The sequence below is a fragment of the Salvelinus fontinalis genome, chromosome 24 (genome assembly GCF_029448725.1).
Source record: "Salvelinus fontinalis isolate EN_2023a chromosome 24, ASM2944872v1, whole genome shotgun sequence".
In the NCBI taxonomy this organism is placed as follows: domain Eukaryota; kingdom Metazoa; phylum Chordata; class Actinopteri; order Salmoniformes; family Salmonidae; genus Salvelinus; species Salvelinus fontinalis.
In genome coordinates, this window is record NC_074688.1 from 3,849,734 (window position 1) to 3,870,215 (window position 20,482).

General features: G+C 42.7%; 1 protein-coding gene across 1 annotated transcript in view; it reads left to right on the top strand.

The window, feature by feature from the left end:
* Positions 1-11,693: 11,693 nt before the first annotated feature.
* The window catches only part of LOC129821780 (myeloid leukemia factor 1-like), a 28,854-nt gene continuing 20,065 nt past the window's right edge, over positions 11,694-20,482 (top strand). Inside the window, exons 1-2 of the mRNA XM_055879418.1 lie at positions 11,694-11,895; positions 19,343-19,505. Coding sequence (XP_055735393.1) covers positions 11,849-11,895; positions 19,343-19,505 — 210 coding nt within the window. The 5' untranslated portion in view covers positions 11,694-11,848. The remainder of the gene's footprint in view (positions 11,896-19,342; positions 19,506-20,482) is intronic.

Here is a 20,482-nt window from a genome sequence, read left to right on the forward strand (position 1 = left end):
CCGTCCTCCTTTCGGAAAATCCGACCACGACTCCATCTTACTTCTCCCTGCCTACAAATAAAAACTCAAGAGGGAAATTACAGTGGTCAGGTCTGTACAGCGTTGGTCCGACCAAAAAGCTCCAAGACTGTTTTGATCACGTGGACTGGAATATGTTCCGGGTCAACTCTGGAGTTAACATCAATGAATACGCCAACTCAATTTCCAGATTCATAAAAAAATGCATGGATGAGGTGATACCGATGTGTCTTTCAAAATGTTCCCGAATCGAAAACAGTGGATTGATAGCAGCCTTGTAAGAAAACTGAAAGTGAGAGTTGCTGCTTATAAACAGGGAAAGGTGACCAGGGACAAGAGTTTCCTTCAACAGTACAAATACTGTTATATAATATAATATATATAATACGCACTACCATCTGTAGCGCTTTACAGTCAGATGCTGAGCAGTTGCCATACCAGGTGGTGATGCAACAGGTCAGGATACTCTCGATGGTGCAGCTATAGAACATTAGTGAGGATCTGGGGACCCATGCCAAATCTTTTCAGTCTCCTGAGGAGGCAAAGGTGTTGTTTTGCTGTGTTTGGACCATAATAGTTTGTTGGTAATGTGGACACCAAGGAACTTGAAACCCTCGACCCGCTCGACTTCAGCCCCGTCAATATTAATGGGGGCCTGTTCAGCCCTCTTTTTTGTAGTCCACGATCAGCACTTTTGTCTTGCTCACATTGAGGGAGAGGTTGTTGTCCTGGTACCACACGGCCTGGTCTCTCTAACCTCCTCCCTATAGGCTGTCTCATCGTTGTAGGTGATCAGGCCTGCCAATGTTGTGTCGTCAGCCATCTTAATGATGGTGTTGGAGTTGTGCTTGGCCACGCAGTCGTGGGTGAACAGGGAGTACAGGAAGGTACTAAGCATGCATCCCTGAGGGGCCCCAGTGTTGAGGATCAGCGTGGCAGATGTGTTGTTGCCTACCTTTACCACCTGGGCGGCCCGTCAGGAAGTCCAGGATCCAGTTGTAGAGGAAGGCGTTTAGTCCCAGGGTCATTAACTTAGTGATGAGCTTTATGGGCACTATGGTGTTGAACGCTGAGCTGTAGTCAATGAACAGCATTCTCACATAGGTGTTCCTTTTGTCCAGGTGGGAAAGGACAGTGTGGAGTGAGATTGAGATTGCATCATCTGTGAATCTGTTGGCGCGGTATGCGAATTGGAGTGGGTCTAGGGTTTCCGGCATGATGGTGTTGATATAAGCCATGACCAGCCTTTCAAAGCACTTCATGGCTACAGACGTGAGTGCTACGAGAAGGTAATCATTTAGGCAGGTTACCTTTGCTTTCCTGGGCACAGGGACTATGGTGGTCTGTTTGAAACATGTAGGTATTACAGACTTGGTCAGGGAGAGGTTGAAAATGTCAGTGAAGACACTTGCCAGTTGGTCCGCACATGCTATGAGTACAAGTCCTGGTAATCGGTCTGGCCCAGCAGCTTTGTGAATGCTGACCTGTTTAAAGGTCTTGCTCACATCGGCTATGGAGAGCATGATCACACAGTCTTAGTCCTGTATTGACGCTTTGCCTGTTTGATGGTTCATCTAAGGGCATAGCGGGATTTCTTATAAGCATCCGGATTAGTGTCCCACTCCTTGAAAGTGGCAGCTCTAGCCTTTAGCTCGGTGCGGATGTTGCTTGTAATCCATGGCTTCTGGTTGGGAAATGTACATACAGTCACTGTGGGAACGACGTCGTCGATGCACTTGTTGATGAAGCCGGTGACTGAGGTGGTATACTCCTCAGTGCCATTGGATGAATCCCAGAACATATTCCAGTCTGTGCTAGCAAAACAGTCCTGTAGCGTAGCATCTGCATCATCTGACCACTTCCGTATTGAGCAAGTCACTGGTACTTCCTGCTTTAGTTTTTGCTTGTAAGCAGGAATCAGGTAGAATTATGGTCATATTTGCGAAATGGAGGGCGATGGAGAGCTTTGTATGTGTCTCTGTGTGTGGAGTAAAGCTGGTCTAGAGTTTTTTTTTTCCTTTGGTTGCACATGTGACATGCTGGTAGAAATTAAGTTAAATGGATATAAATTTGCCTGCAATAAAATCCCTGGCCACTAAGAGCGCCGCTTCTGGATGAGCATTTTCTTGTTTTCTTATGGCCTTATACAGCTTGTTGAGTGCAGTCTAGTGTATAGTGTGGTCTCTATAGTATTCTACCTCAGGCAAGCAATACCTTGAGACTTCTTTAATATTAGACATTGCACACCAGCAGTTATTGACAAATAGGCACACATTCCGCCCCTCGTCTTACCTGATGTAGCTGCTCTGTCCTTCCGATGCACCGAGAAGCCAGCCAGCTCTATATGATCCGTGTCGTCGTTCAGCCACGTCTCAGTGAAACATAAGCTATTACTGTTTTTAAGGTCCCGTTGGTAGGATAGTCTTAATCGTAGATCGTCCAGTTTGATTTCCAATGATTGCACGTTGTCCAATAGTACAGAGGGAAGTGGTGGTTTATCTTCTTGTCGGCGAATTCTTACTAGGCACCCTGCCCTCCTCCCCCTTTTCTGATGACAGGGATTTGGGCCTTGTCTTGACAAAGCAGTCAACCATGCAGGGTTTATACACATCATTGGTTATGACATTCTATTTAATACCGACTGGATCTATTAGAAACATTCTAACGTTGGGCATTCGGATGTAATACATTTCATTGTAAACATAAACATTGAGCGCGAGGAGAACAGAGGATTCACGTTTATTGCATTTTTACCACCAGCCAATGTGATCCCGTCACACCAGAGAAGCTCTCGCCATTCAAACTTCCACACAAGTAAATTGTGAACACTGTAGCCTATTTTATATCCATCAAGCAAGAGCAAGATAGGGCCTTCCCTATATATTGTAGCGGTTCCAAGGGTTATGTGGTGGAGAGACGGTATGTGCCTGCGAGGTTTGTTTCTTTTCTGGCTGCCAGGACCACAGACAGCAATGAGAAGTATTGACCAGAGGCAGGACCATGGACAGCTCAGGGGGAACCTAGACCGCAGCAGAACAGCCACACCTGTCTCCAGTTGTAATCAGAGCCAAACTGCAGACAGGTGAAACCAATCAGGGCCTCTACTTAACTGCGCCCTGGGTTTTCTTTTTTTGTATTTGCTTTGACCCCGGCAGGTGACGGAGTAGGAGGTTTTTGGGGAGACTGAGTGTACGGTGGAGGATGTGGTTTACCGGAATAAAGGAACTGATGATTTCAACAAGGATTGAACCAAAGACCAAGATTGGAGAACCTTCCACGGGTGATGAAGTGTACTCTGTTTGTTTCGAGTTTTGTGAAACCTGATAATAAACCGGTTTAACCCTTCATTTGGACTGGTGGTGTGTTTATATGTGTAAATCCTGCCTTACAAAGATCTTGGCGCCAAAACCGCCAGAATATTTATTTTTGTTGCTCAAAATAAGTTTGGTAACTATTTTTGCTACTTCTGGGACACATTGGGCTAGGCTACTGGTTCAAGAGCAATTAGTGGAATACAGAGAGGATGGAAGAGAGCGAGGCCAGCTGAGATGCATCAAGCATGAATTGCACAAGAAGATAACATTGAAGACAGATGTGTAAATTAGAAGTTAATTCATAGGCTGGGCTATTAATCCACCATTCCTATGCTAGCCTATATATTAGGCATAGCCACAGGAAGTAGGGTTGCTGAGGGTTATGTAGTACCCCTTGATAAATCTAAATAAAAACCACAATAATACAAATAAAAAAATTGGGGATTTGTTTTTCTTACAGTTAATGGCCAAAACATAGTGGTCTGCAGCAGGGCAACAGAAAAAGGTTGTTGTATAATTAAGAACAGTGTCGTGCAGGATTCAATAGTTGGAATTTTTAGAGTAATTGCCCTGTCCCTTTCTCTATGATTGTCATTCTAATAGAATCCAGAAAGAACAAAACCCGTCCTCAAACATTTACAACAAAAGGTGCACAGTTATGGACAAAGACACAAAACATCCACATCAAATTAAATATTTTTCTTGAACAAATAACATGGAAAACAGACACTTTTTGTGCAATATGAATGTACCATCCTTACAAGCCACTTAATGTAAATGTACATTACTGTATTGTACATAGGCTGGTCATCTAGGTTTGTACCTGTAGACTTTCCATCTCTATGAAGAAAAACAATGCACAATACAGTAACTTGGTACATTGAGACATCAAGTGGTTTGTTGCTCAGTTGATAGAGCATGGCACTTGTTGGTTTGATTCCCACGGGGGACCAGTACAAAAAGTATAAAATGTATGCACTCACTAGTGTAAATTGCTCTGGATAAGAGCGTCTACTAAAATGGAAAAGGAATGAATAAAACATTTCAGTTTTCAAATAGAAATAAGTTGCATTTGCGAAGTATTTCAAGAAACTGGAAAATACACTGCTCAAAAAAATAAAGGGAACACTTAAACAACACAATGTAACTCCAAGTCAATCACACCTCTGTGAAATCAAACTGTCCACTTAGGAAGCAACACTGATTGACAATAAATTTCACATGCTGTTGTGCAAATGGAATAGACAAAAGGTGGAAATTATAGGCAATTAGCAAGACACCCCCCAAAACAGGAGTGATTCTGCAGGTGGTGACCACAGACCACTTCTCAGTTCCTATGCTTCCTGGCTGATGTTTTGGTCACTTTTGAATGCTGGCGGTGCTCTCACTCTAGTGGAAGCATGAGACGGAGTCTACAACCCACACAAGTGGCTCAGGTAGTGCAGCTCATCCAGGATGGCACATCAATGCGAACTGTGGCAAAAAGGTTTCCTGTGTCTGTCAGCGTAGTGTCCAGAGCATGCAGGCGCTACCAGGAGACAGGCCAGAACATCAGGAGACGTGGAGGAGGCCGTAGGAGGGCAACAACCCAGCAGCAGGACCGCTACCTCCGCCTTTGTGCAAGGAGGTGCACTGCCAGCGCCCTGCAAAATGACCTCCAGCAGGCCACAAATGTGCATGTGTCTGCTCAAACGGTCAGAAACAGACTCCATGAGGGTGGTATGAGGCCCCGACGTCCACAGGTGGGGGTTGTGCTTACAGCCCAACACCGTGCAGGACGTTTGGCATTTGCCAGAGAACACCAAGATTGGCAAATTCGCCACTGGCGCCCTGTGCTCTTCACAGATGAAAGCAGGTTCACACTGAGCACATGAGCACATGTGACAGACGTGACAGAGTCTGGAGATGCCGTGGAGAACGTTCTGCTGCCTGCAACATCCTCCAGCATGACCGGTTTGGCGATGGGTCAGTCATGGTGTGGGGTGGCATTTCTTTGTGGGGCCGCACAGCCCTCCATGTGCTCGCCAGAGGTAGCCTGAATGCCATTAGGTACCGAGATGAGATCCTCAGACCCCTTGTGAGACCATATGCTGACACATGCACATTTGTGGCCTGCTGGAGGTCATTTTGCAGGGCTCTGGCAGTGCACCTCCTTGCACAAAGGCGGTGGTAGCGGTCCTGCTGATGGGTTGTTGCCCTCCTACGGCCTCCTCCACGTCTCCTGATGTACTGGCCTGTCTCCTGGTAGGGCCTCCATGCTCTGGACACTACGCTGACAGACACAGCAAACCTTTTTGCCACAGTTCGCATTGATGTGCCATCCTGGAAGAACTGCACTACCTGAGCCACTTGTGTGGGTTGTAGACTCCGTCTCATGCTTCCACTAGAGTGAGAGCACCGCCAGCATTCAAAAGTGACCAAAACATCAGCCAGGAAGCATAGGAACTGAGAAGTGGTCTGTGGTCACCACCTGCAGAATCACTCCTGTTTTGGGGGGTGTCTTGCTAATTGCCTATAATTTCCACCTTTTGTCTATTCCATTTGCACAACAGCATGTGAAATTTATTGTCAATCAGTGTTGCTTCCTAAGTGGACAGTTTGATTTCACAGAAGTGTGATTGACTTGGAGTTACATTGTGTTGTTTAAGTGTTCCCTTTATTTTTTTGAGCAGTGTATATCAAGCAAGTATTTTTATACTCCACAAGCATTATTAGAATAACTATTTTGTACATTGAAAATGGAATTTATATGTTTAAATTAATGATTAGAATATTCCACCCTGAAACCATATAATTGTATGAAATTGATTAGCATCATAAATGTATTATTAATGATGTGTGTAGTTTTAGTCAGTAAAATTATATATAAATGATGTGTGTAGTTTTAGTCAGAATTAGGGTAAAACAGTATATCTGTACAATATGACTTTATAGAATCTTAAACACAGACTGTCTGAGCAAAATTCGGTGCTGACCTGGCTAGGGGCCTCTGAGAGATTTGGGAGAGGGCAGGGAGTACTTCTCACGGTCTACCTAATCTTTGTCGGCTGGGTAGTGATACAGTATGTGCGTAGGATACCTGCTGTTTGTGTGTGAAGGTATGTGCGTCAGGAGTCAGTATAAAATGGATGGTTTTGTACAACGGAATGAGACGTCCTCATGAATATTTTAGCTATTGTAGCTGGCACTCTGTCTGTTTCATTCAACCATAATCTTACAAATTCTGGGTTGCAGACTGAGCAGTTTAATTGAAGTTCAGTTTATGAACATTGATAACATAATTCACGTAACATACATATAATTATCAGAATCAAGCTACACATGCTGGTAAACACTCAAATACATTTAGTTTAAAACAAATGCACAATAGTAGTGTACTGAGCCTTTACTAGTAGTAGCTGACCGATAAAGAAGTCTTCAGCTCGGGCCAAAAAAATCGCGGCCCCTGACAAAAAAAGTTTTGTCTTACGCTTGTTTTGTGCCAATGAATTGAAATTGAACATCGCTAAATGCGTCAGTTTAATTAAATGTGCAATAAAAAAAAGTACAGTGCCTAGGCATATTTAATGAAATCCTGGCTGTTGACGTAGGCAACAGATCAGATCGCAAAGCAGGGAATCCCCATTACCCACTGAGTTCATTTTTGGAAATGGCAAGTTCCCTATCTCATCCATAAACGCATATCAAGTGCAAGTGTGCTGTCCAGCAGCTCACATCAGTAGGATGCTGGCCCTTTTAATTAGGAGGGACGTAACATGGATTACTAAAATAATGATTATGATCACATTTCCTCAATTTAAATATTAGACCTATAGGGGCACCTATATCTTCATGCCTAGAATAAAACCACCAGGTTTCCGTCATGGACTCAATTGAATGAAGAAAAAAAATAAGAATGACAGTGGGCAGTTTGGAAAAACGATTCCAGTGCAAACCTTCTTAAGGCACATGCTGGGATATAGCTGTCTCTCTCACCCCATTCAAACTTTCCTTATCAATTAATCTGATAGGCAATATTATTTTAGCATTAGGCAATGCTAGAATGTAGCCTATGCCTACTTTCTGATGGACTATAGCCAATATTTGAAGGTGAGGAAAATTCATTCTGGCTCTCTACTCCGAGTTCAGAGCACTCTCTGCAGAATACCTGATGAATTTACAAGTGAGCAACACCCTTTGAATATGACAGGTGTTAGTAAATCTCGGCAAAAAAACTTAATGAAATTGTTGCCAGCAGCACAATTGCAGTCACCAACGCTCTAGATAACATGAAAACACCCTAACCAGCTCTGCTAGGGTGAGTAAAATGGGCAGAGTGAGGTATTCTCTAATTTGTCTGGAAGTAGCTAGCAAGCTAGCCAACTTTAGCCAATTAGCTTGGTTGCTTGAGTGCGTTGTGAGGTCAGAAGGCTTGGATCAACTCTACTCCTTTGTCAGCGTGTCCAGTGTGCAGTCTGAATGCTAGAGCGAAATGATCTGTGTTTACCAATGGGCAATCTAACAACTCTCTGAATTTACAAATGCTCAGAGCGCATTTTGGCACTCCAGAGTGAATTTACGAGCACACCTTTACGAGCACACTGGAGTGGTGCAGTGGTCTAAGGCACTGCATTGCAGTGCTAGCTGTGCCACTAGAGATCCTGGGTTCGATTCCATGTAGCAGCCGGCCGCGACTGGGAGACCAATGGGGCAGTGCACAATTGGCCCAGCGTCCTCCGGGTTAGGGGAGGGATGTCCTTGTCTCATCGTGTACTAGAAACTCCTGTTTCGGGACGGGCGCAGTGCACGCTGACATAGTCGCCAGGTGTACGGAAAGGTGTTTCCTCTGACACATTGGTGCGGCTGGCTTCCGGGTTAATTGGGCCTTGTGTCAAGAAGCAGTGCGGCTTGTTTGGGTTGGGTTGTGTATTGGAGGACGCACGGCTCTCGACCTTCGCCTCTCCCAAGTCCGTACGGGAGTTACAGTGATGAGACAAGACTGTAACTACTAATTGGATAGCATGAAATTGGGGAGAAAAATAGGTAATAAAATAAAAATTAAGAGAGGAGGGACAAATAACATGACTGCATAAAAAATTGCAAAAATGTAAGCAAGTCATGATGATCAGCATATGTCCAAGTAATGAGACAGGTGCCAGTTTTGCGTTTCTTTCCTCTCATTAATGAGATGCAACTTAAGGAATGTAGCTCGATTGAATCTTGTAGGCTAATATTTTCCGTATGATGGATTCGACTTCCGCTTTACTTCCCTACTGCATGGCAAACTTGCCAGAGAAAATTATTTGAAAGAGACACTTTATAGAGTATAAAAGTGAAGTGTAAGGGTATACGTGTAATTGTAATTGTATTTCATTCAAGTTCGCTAACGTTAGATAGACTTACTAGTAGGCTAGTTCTGTTGCGATAATAATGTTGTGTTGTGTCGGAGCCATCCACCCAGCCGATTACTATAATGATAAATTATAGGCTACATAACTATAACACGTTGGTGAGCATCCACACTAGAGGGAAGTGTATCTTTCTATAGTCCTGTCAATCAACAAATTACGCATCCTACTGCACATTGCCTATTAATAAGATGGTAGCATAAGTGGAGGTCTTTTCTGAAAGCATTGTAAATAATGCTCTCCCTCCCAGTTTGACTCAAGGTCTGATTACATTAATCCCTAAGCCCAAGAAATACTTGCTTCTACTCGATAATTGGCGTCCAATCTGTCTGCTCAATAATGACTACAAAATATTAGCCTCTATATTTGCAAAAGAATGAAGGCAGTATTGGACTCAATTATAGAAGAGACCCAATCTGGCTTCAGGAGGAATAGACATATATCTAATAATATCCGACTGGTGTTAGACCTTATTGACCAATACTGATTTAATCTTCGAAGATAGTTTTATTGTCTTCTTAGACTTTTATAAAGCCTTCGATACAGTGGATAATGAGTTTCTATTTCTCTCCCTTGAGAAATTTGGTTTTGGGGAATTATTTTGTAGTACTATTAAAACTCTTTATATGAATGGGAACAGTTCAATTAAATGAAAGCATGGCACTTCTCCTAGATTTGTTTTGAAAAGAGGAATTAGGCAAGGTTGCCCAATTTCGCCTTACCTCTTCCTGCTTGCAACCCAACTTCTTACAAGTTTTGTTAAATCCAGTGATATAAAAGGGATCTCAATTGCGGACCGAGATGTTATCATATGTCAACTTGCAGATGACACAACCCTCTTTTTGAAAGATGCTGACCAGATTCCTAGAGCAGTCGATGTGATAAATATATTTTCCAAAGCATCTGGTCATTGCCTAAACCTTAATAAGTGTGAATTGTTTGCTGTTAAAGACTGTGTGATACCCTCTATATGCAATATTCCAGTCAAGGAAAAATTAACATACCTTGGGATTACCATATCTAAGTATCAACAGGAAAGATGCTCATTAAATTTTATACCTATTATACCTATCTTATTGAAAAAAAATAAAAGTTGAACCATTGGTTGCAGAGGGATTTATCCTTGAAAGGTTGAGTATTGCTTTCTAAAGCTGAAGGTATCTCCAGAATTACTTATGCAGCCCAGTCCCTATATCTTGACAACAAAATAGGTAAAGCGGTTGACCAGGTGCTTTTCAAATTAATCTGGAAAAATCGTACACATTATATTAGGAAATCTGTCGTTATGAACTCATATGAATATGGTGGACTCAATTTTTTAGATTTTCCTACTTTGAATAATACTTTTAAGGTAAATTGGGCTAAACATTTTTTAAAGAATCCTACTTCAATTTGGAATTTCATCCCTCTCCCGTTTTGGTGGCCTCAATTTTATGTTACTTTGTAACTATATCATTGATAAGATTCCTGCAAAATGATCTGCTTTTCACAGACAAGTATTCTTAGCGTGGTCGTTAATATATAAACATAATTTTTCCCCGCATAGGTATTGCATTTGGAACAATAAGAACATTTTGTATAGAAACAAGTCTTTATTTTTTAAGAACTGGTTCAATAATCATATCCTACTGGTGAGTCAACTTTTTAATGTAGAATGATTGTTACTCAATTATGAGGAATTTTTATCTCGTTACAATATCCCTGTAACACCTAGAGAGTTCGCCATAGTCTTTGATGCTATTCCATCTGGAACTCTCATGTTATTTAGAGGTGTAGCCAGACCTCACCTTCTTGACCTACCCTCAGTTAATCCAGTTGACTCTCCAACAGCGAAAATATGTTTCTCCTAGCTCCCTCAGAACAATAGATCTATACATGCTTTATTTCAAAGGGATATTGTATCCATTCCTTATGTCACAATTTACTGGAATACATTGGTCACTAATATCTGTTGGGAAAAAGTCTGGTTATTACCACACAAATACTTGCTTGTTAACAAGGTCAAAGAGGTCTCTTTCAGAATGATCCATAAGTATTACCCTGCGAATCATTACCTGAAGAAACTTAAAAAAGACAAAAACATTGATTGTGCTTTTTGTGTTGAGCATCCAAAAACAGTTTCACATTTATTTTGGCATTGTCTACATGTAAAACAATTATGGAAAGATATTCACAGTTTTATAATTGTTAATATTCTTGATGACTTTTGTTTTTTATGGGAGAATGTGCTGCTCAGTTTCCTTAACCATAATAAAGATAAAGAAAAACTATTTTACCTTATAAATCTAATTGTGCTAATGGAAAAATGTCATATTCATAAATGTAAATTCACTAATAAAAAACACTCTTCTGTGTTTTCTATAAGGAATTCGAGCAGTTCATTAAGACCATTATACATTCTTCTAATAAGAAAGCTGTTAAAACAATCAATATGTGTGCATCTTTTAAGGTCTTTGTACAATCTGTCATTTGTTGTACCCCCTAGCATATGTTATTATTGTCTGTTTGTATACTTCTTATATGTATACTGATTTTTCTCCAATAAATTTAAAAAAAAAAGAAGAAAAAAAAAGATGGTAGCATAAGACCATTCATGAGGTCGCTAACGCACAGATACTGGTTCAGACCATTCAGTGCTTTCAGGGTGTGTTCATTGTCATAGTGACAACTGCAAATAAAACTATGTACAGTACATGTAGGCCCAATGAAAAGTAATATAGTACATCGTATTTAAATGGATAAATTCAACAACAAACGCCATTTAGCCTACACATCTTTTACAGCATTGACTCGTTGCTTAAGTGGCGCACGCTTGTAAAATTTGGCAGAACATCGAATATCTTTCTCTGGAGCGAGCTGCGTTGTCATGACAGCTTCTGACAACATAACGTTCTTCTGATAGATCCTGCTCGAGCTGTGAATAGCCAGCCAATCAGATGGCTCGATGGAGGTCATGTGGCTCCCGGTTCATAAAGCCTAACGTTCTGAAGTGTAGCAAGGTTCCATAGTAACTTCATTGACACGGTGCGAGCTTGGCTGTCGTACACTGGGGTAGTAGACGCCGCTTCATAGCGCGAAACAGAAAATAGATATTTCATACTTCACTTTTCCTCTCCAACACCCGTGGAAATGTTTAACAGTCTTCTCAGGGAATTTGACGAGGACCCTTTCTTCTCGTAAGTAGTATCACTATTGTATTCAGCCTCTCATTAATTCGACAGGATGAAGATTTTTCTCGAAAAATTATGTTTATTTTAAACACCAGTCAACACCACTTTCAACGACACGTTGTTTCAGATAATGGACAATAACGACTGTATGCTACCCACCCCTTGTCTACAATGACAATCTGTAGGCTATTGTCATATTTTAAGAGCCACATTCACAATTAGTAGTTTGCAGATATTATTGTGGGGCAATTGTGTGCCCAATTTCAATGCTTTGTTATCAGCATAGCCTATTCCCTTATATTATATCAGCTGTTCCAGATTTAAAAACAGCTTCTATCTCCAGGCCATCAGACTGTTGAACAGCCATCACTTGCTGGCTACCTGCACGGTACTCTGCCCTGCACCTTGAGACTTATGCCCCATGTATATATAGTCACCTCATATTCTGTTAATATACTGTTGTTTACTCCCTGTGTATGTATATACTGTATTCTAGAAATAGCTCATCCTAATATACCTAGCTACTACTGAACATACAATTTTCCTTCCAAATTATATACTGTCAGTGTCTATATTTATATTCTGGATTTTGACCTGCTCACTCTAATATGTCTACCCCTGGATTGTTAATTGGACTCGTTCTGTCATTTCTTGATTTGTTGTTTACATTTTTTAGTATTTGTGTATTCGTGTTGAATTTGCTAGACATTCTACTGCACTGTTGGAGCTAGTAACATAAGCATTTCGCTGCACCTGTTTAAACACATGCACAACTTTGATTTGAGATATTACTACATTTAAATGACAACTAACGCACACTGAAATCCATGTTTGATGTGTGTTAATAGCTACTGGTTGACATGTAGCCTACAGTAATAGCATGGCACTTACTACTCAAGGAATAGAGTTACTGGTGTCAGCAAAATATTGGTTAATGTTTTTCATTAGTGAATATATGCTTTGAGTAAGTGTAGCCATTCCCCAGGAAAACTTTGAGAATGTAATATATATTAATCACCTGGCTTAGACCCTTGTCATACACTATATGGCTAAAAGTATGTGGACACCTGCTCATCGAACATCTCATTCCAAAATCATGGTCAGTAATATGGAGTTGGTCCCACCTTTGCTGCTATAACAGCCTCCACTCTTCTTGGAAGGCTTTCCACTAAATGTTGGAACATTGCTGCGGGGACTTGCTTCCATTCAGCCACAAGAGCATTAGTGAGGTCAATGTTGGGTGATTAGACCTGGCTCGTAGTCTGCGTTCCAATTCATCCCAAAGCTGTTCGGTAGGGTTGAGGTCAGGGCTCTCTGCAGGCCAGTCAAGTTCTTCCACACCGATCTCGACAAACCATTTCTGTATGGACCTCGCTTTGTGCATGGGGGCATTGTCATGCAGAAACAGGAAAGGACCTTCCCCAAACTGTTGCCACAAAGTTGGATGCACATAATCGTCGAAAATGTCATTGTATGTTGTAGCGTTAAGATTTCCCTTCACTGGAACTAAGGGGCCTAGCCCGAACCATGAAAAACAGCCCTAAACCATTATTCTTATTCCACCAAATTTTACAGTTGGCACTACGTATTGGGCAGGTAGCGTTCTCCTGGCATCCGCTAAATCCCGATTCGTTTGTGGTGACGAGTGATTCATCACTCCAGAGAACGTGTTTCCAGATGGTGAAGAGTGATTCATCACTCCAGAGAACGCATTTCCACTGCTCCAGAGTCCAAAGGTGGCGTACTTTCCACCACTCCAGCCGACGCTTAATATTGGGCATGATGATCTTAGGCTTATGTGCGGCTCCTTGGCTATGGAAACACATTTCATGAAGCTCCCGACAAACAGTTATTGTGCCGACGTTGCTTCCAGAGGCAGTTTGGAACTCAGTAGTGAGTTTTGCAACCGAGCACAGACTATTTTTACGCCCTACGTGCTTCAGCACTCAGCGGTCCCATTCTGTTAGCTTGTGTGACCTACCACTTTTTTTAAATGTATTTTATTTCATCTTTATTTAACCAGGTAGGCCAGTTGAGAACAAGTTCTCATTTACAACTGCGACCTGACCAAGATAAAGCAAAGCGACAAAAACAAAAACATAGAGTTACACATGGGATAAACAAACGTACAGTCAATAACACAATAGAAAAATCTATATACAATGTGTGCATATGTAGTACGATTAGGGAGGTAAGGCAATAAATAGGCCATAGAGGCGAAATAATTACAATTTAGCATTAACACTGGAGTGATAGATGTGCAGATGATGATGTGCTAGTAGATATACTGGGGTGCAAAATAGCAAAACCATAAATAACAATATGAGGATGAGGTAGTTGGGTGTGCTATTTACAGATGGGCTGTGTACAGGTACAGTGATCGGTAAGCTGCTCTGACAGCTGATGCTTAAAGTTAGAGCGAGAGATATTAGTTTCCAGCTTCAGTGATTTTTGCAGTTTGTTCCAGTCATTGACAGCAGAGAACTGTAAGGAAAGGCGGCCAAAGGAAGTTTTGGCATTGGGGGTGACCAGTGAAATATACCTGCTAGAGTGCGTGCTACGGGTAGGTGTTGCTATGGTGACCAGTGAGCTGAGATAAGGCTGGGTTTTACCTAGCAAAGACTTATAGATGACCTGGAGCCAGTGGGTTTGGCGACAAATATGAAGCGAGGGCCAGCCAACGAGAGAATACAGGTCACAGTGGTGAGTAGTAAATGGGGCTTTGGTGACAAAACAGATGGCACTGTGATAGACTGCATCTAATTTGCTGAGTAGAGTGTTGGAGGCTATTTTGTAAATGACATCGCCGAAGTCAAGGATCGGTAGGATAGTAAGTTTTATGAGGGTATGTTTGGCAGCATGAGTGAAGGATGCTTCGTTGCGAAATGGGAAGCCGATTCTAGATTTAATTTTGGATTGGAGATGCTTAATGTGAGTCTGGAAGGATAGTTTACAGTCTATCCAGACACCTAGGTATTTGTAGTTGTCCACATATTCTAAGTCAGAACCGTCCAGAGTAGTGATGCTAGTCGGGTGGCCAGGTGCGGGCAGCAATCGGTTGAAGAGCATGCATTTAGTTTTACTAGCATTTAAAAGCAGTTGGAGGCCACGGAAGAAGTGTTGTATGGCATTGAAGCTAATTTGAAGGTTTGTTAACACAGTGTCCAAAGAAGGGCCAGATGTATACAGAAGGTTGTCGTCTGTGTAGAGGTGGTTTAGAGAATCACCAGCAGCAAGAGCGACATCATTGATATATACAGAGAAAAGAGTCGGCCCGAGAATTTAACCCTGTGGCATCCCCATAGAGACTGCCAGAGGTCTGGACAACAGGCCCTCCAATTTGACACACTGAACTCTATCTGAGAAGTAGTTGGTGAACCAGGCGAGGCAGTCATTTGAGAAACCTCTGCGGGGGGTGCCAGGTGGAAAGCATGGCCAGCCTTAGAAAAATGCTTATTGAAATGATCGATTACCGTAGATTTATTGGTGGTGACTATGTTTCCGAGCCTCAGTGCAGTGGGCTGCCGGGAGGAGGTGCTCTTATTCTCCATGGACTTTACAGTGTCCCAAAAAGTTTTGGAATTAGTGCTACAGGATGCAAATTTCTGTTTGAAAAAGCTAGCCTTAGCTTTCCTAACTGACTGTGTATATTGGTTCCTGACTTCCAGGAAAAGTTGTATATCGCGGGGGATATTCGATGCTAATGCAGTACGCCACAGGATGTTTTTGTGCTGGTCAAGGGCAGTCAAGTCTGGAGTGAACCAAGGGGTATATCTGTTCTTAGTTCTACATTTTTGAATTGGGTATGCTTATTTAGGATGGTGAGGAAAGCACTTTTAAAGAGCTACCACGCATCCTCTACTGACGGGATGAGGTCAATATCCTTCCAGGATACCCGAGCCAGGTCGATTAGAAAGGCCTGCTTGCTGACGTGTTTAAGGGAGAGTTTAACAGTGATGAGGGGTGGTTGTTTGACCGTGGACCCATTACGGACGCAGGCAAAGAGGCAGTGATCGCTGAGATCCTGGTTGAAGACAGCAGAGGTGTATTTAGAGGGCAAGTTGGTCAGGATGATATCTATGAGGGTGCCCATGGTTACGGATTTAGGGTTGTATCTGGTAGGTTCCTTGATAATTTGTGTGAGATTGAGGGCATCTAGCTTAGATTGTAGGACGGCCGGGGTGTTAAACATATCCCAGTTTAGGTCACCTAACAGTACGAACTCTGAAGATAGATGGGGGGCAATCAATTCACATATGGTGTCCAGGGCACAGCTGGGGGCTAAGGGGGATCTATATCAAGCGGCAACGGTGAGAGACATATTTCTGGAAAGGTGGATTTTTAAAAGTAGAAACTCAAATTATTTTGACAGAACTCTGTAGGCTATATCAACAGTAGATTGCAACTCCGCCCCCTTTGGCAGTTCTAACTTGTCGGAAAATGTTGTAGTTGGGGATGGAAATTTCAGAATTTTTGGTGGCCTTCCTAAGCCAGGATTCAGACACAGCTAGGACATCAGGGTTGGCGTAGGGCTTCTGATGTTAACATGCATGAAACCAATGCTTTTACGGTTACAGAAGTCAACAAATGAGAGCGCCTTGGGAATGGGTGTGGTGCTGGGGGATACAGGGCCTGGGTTGACCTCTACACCACCAGAGGAACAGAGGAGGAGTAGGATAAGGGTACAGCTAAAGGCTATAAGAACTGGTTGTCTAGTGCGTTGGGGACAGAGAATAAAAGGAGCAGATTTCTTGGCGTGGTAGAATAGATTTAGGGCATAATGTACAGACAAGGGTATGGTAGGATGTGAGTACAGTGGAGGTAAACCTAGGTATTGAGTGACGATGAGAGCGGTTGTGTCTCTGGAGGCACCAGTTAAGCCAGGTGAGGTCTCCGCATGTTTGGAGGGTGCAACAAAAGAGATATCTAAGGCATTTAGGGCGGGGCTGGGGTCTCTACAGTGAAATAAAACAATAATAACTAACCTGAACAGCAGTAGGCATATTGACATTAGGGAGAGGCATGTGTAGCGGAGTGATCATAGGGTCCAATGAGCAGCAATGGGTGAGTCAGGGAGCCGTTCGGTATTCGCTATTACGCTAGGCGAGCTGGAGCTAGCAGGCCGTGGCCAGCAGATGGGTTTTCGGCGACGTCGTAACGGAAAAGCCTGCTGAAACGACCTCGGACGATTACGTCGGCAGACCAGTCGTGATGGATCGGCGGAGCTCCGTGTCGGCAATAAAGGGTCCAGGCCAATTGGCAAAATAGGTATTGTAGCCCAAGAAATTGGCTGATGGACCTCTTCAGCTAGCCGGGAGATGGGCCTAGCTCAATAATTAGCTGGTAGACCTCTTCGGCTAACCGGGAAATGGGTCTAGCCCAAGGCTAACTGGTGCTTGCCTCGGTACAGAGGCACCAGCCAGGAGTAGCCACAGCTAGCTACGATGATCTAGTGTAATGGTCCAGAGCTTGCGGTAGGAATCCGGAGATGTGGTAGAGAAAAAGCAGTCCGATATGCTCTGGGTTGATATCGAGCTGTGCAGACTGGCAGGTATTGACCGAGCTGAGGCTGGCTGGTGTCCGAGTTAACGTTGAAGACCGCTAGCAGTGGCTAACTGACTACTAGATAGTAGCTAGTTAGCTGGCTAGCTTCTGATGGGGGTTCTAGTTCTAAAGTATAAAAATAGCCGATCCGTACCACATTGGGTGAGGCGGGTTGCAGGAGAGTATATTCAGTCCTGAGCCATTGTTGCTCCTAGACAATAACAGCACTTACAGTTGACCGAGGCAGCTCTAGCAGAGCAGAAATGTGATGAACTGACTTGTTGGAAAGGTGGCATCCTATGACAGTGCCATGTTGAAAATCACTGAGCTCTTCAGTATGGGCCGTTCTACTGCCAATGTTTGTCTATGGAGATTGCATGGATGTGTGGTTGATTTTATACACCTGTCAGGAACGGGTGTGGCTGAATTAGCTGAATCCACTAGTATGAAGGGGTGTCCACATACTTTTGTGTGTATCTTAGGCCTGGTCTAAAATCAGATAAACGTTACCGTACGACCCCCATCGCCCCATCTTCAGTCCACAAACCAGCCCTTCCCTCACAATACCCGGTTGCGTGTTCTTGTTATGACTATTTAGAAAAAAATCTCTATATATAGTACCAGTTAAAAGTTTGGACACACCTACTCATTCAAGGGTTTTTCTTTATTTCTACAATTTTCTACATTGTAGAATAATAGTGAAGATATCAAAACTATGAAATAACACATGGAATCATGTAGTAACCAAAAAAGTGTTAAACAAATCAAAATATATTTGATATATATTTAAGATTCTTCAAAGTAGCCACCCTTTGACCTGATGACAGCTTTGCATACTCTTGGCATTCTCTCAACCAGCTTCATGAGATAGTCACCAGGAATGCATTTCAATTAACATGTGTTAATTTGTGGAATTTCTTTCCTTCTTAATGCGTTTGAGCCAATCAGTTGTGTTTTGACAAGATAGGGGTGGATATACAGAAGATAGCCCAATAACAGCTCAAATAAGCAAAGAGAAATGACAGTCCATCATTACTTTGAGACATGAAGGTCAGTCAATTTGGAAAATGTCAAGAACTTTCTTCAAGTGCAGTCGCAAAACCATCTAGCGCTATGATGAAACTGTCTCTCATGAGGACCGCCACAGAAAAGGAAGACCCAGAGTTACCTCTGCTGCAGAAGATAATTTCATTAGAGTTACTAGCCTCAGATTGCAGTCCAAATAAATGTTTCACAGATTTCAAGTAACAGACACATCTCAACATCAACTGGTCAGAGGAGGCTGCGTTCATCAAGGCAAAGGGTGGCAACTTTGAAGAATCTCAAATATAAAAAATATATACACTTTTTTGGTTACTACATGATTCCATATGTGTTATTTCATAGTTTTGTTGTCTTCATTATTATTCTACAATGTAGAAAATAGTAGAAATAAAGAAAAACCATTGAATGACTGGTACTGTATTTTCCAGTCAAAATATATATTTATTTATTTTAGATTTTAAAACATACATTGTACACCGAAGTGAAGCCGCTCCAAACACCCCATACCCTCCTGTTGTCCCCGGAGCTCCACCCATCCACCCTACATTTAGCTATGACTATTTTGACTATTTGCATACAGAAAAGAAAAATGCCTAGCACTGATTTGATTGTATGACAGACAGTAAATTATGAAATGGTGAATGCCTGGTGTTAACAAGTTCCCTTCTTTCTTTCTTTCTTTCCTTCCTTCCTTCCTTCCTTCCTTCACTTTCCCTTTTTCCAATCTACAGCTCATCAAGGTATGACCATTTTGTTTTTCACTCATCAGCACAGTCATAAATTCTGCAAAGAATTCAGTGTCTCTGGGAACATTGAGGCTGATTCAATCTCTTCTTCCTCTTCCTCCTCTTCCTCTTCTCCACAGGGATCCATTCCAGGCACACAACACACATGTACAACAGATGATGCGGAGTTTATCAGAGCCCTTCGGTCGGGACTTCATGCCCAGTCTGACAGGCGGGTGTGACAGGGGCCGCGTAGCCGGGGGCCAACCCAACACTAGCATGGCGCTACAGGAGGACCACAGGGTGAGGACCGATGCTCTGACTGTGACTCACTGACTGGGGTAGGGTGACTAGGGCTAATGTGTTGTTATGGTGACCCAGGTTTGGTCCCACACAATAATATTTCATTTGTAAAGCGCATTTCCCACGCTCAATTAGCATGACTCAAGTAGCCTTGGAGTATTGATATCGGCTAAACACATACAGATCCTGACCAGGATATGTCAGGTCAGGAGAGGGTTGTTGGTTTGAATCTCAAACAGGTGACTGCCTCAGTGCCTCTAGTTCATACCCTATCCTTAAGATGGTCTCTCTCTCACTTGGAGAGCATTTCCCTTTAGGTTTTTTCTCCTTAGACTGCTACCAGACATGCTTGTTCTATCATGTCAATCCAAACATTTGTCTGCACAAACAGATCTGGGACCAGGCTATGTTCTCTTGGCTTGAGAAACAGAAACTGGCAACCATACCTCCCCAGTGCATTGTAGATTGTCCCAATTCACTCGTATTCTCTAGGTGAATGTAACGATGTACACTGAGAGTCGAGAAGCAAGTTCAGGGAGTGAATACATTTGATAAATAATCGAACATAAAGAAAACAAGAAACACGAACAGCGCCCCAACATGAAACCGAAACAATAACGCCTGGGGAAGAAACCAAAGGGAGTGACATGAATAAAAGCAGGTAATCAAGGAGGTGATGGAGTCCAGGTGAGTGTCAACAAGCGCTGGTGCGCGTGATGATGGTGACAGGTGTGCGTAATAATCAGCAGTCAGGTGACCTAGAGGCCAGAGAGGGAATATACGTGACAGTGAAGGTGTGGAATCATATCCCTGTCCCAGGGGTTGGTCAGTTCCTTGTACTGACCTACATACTGTCCTCTTCATCTGTGTCAGTGAGTGAAAGAACATAAACACCTGCACCACAACTCACCCCCCCCCTCCACCCACCCCTGTCATTTCAGCGGCCAGCATTCAAACAAACAAGAACGCTGGCCAGC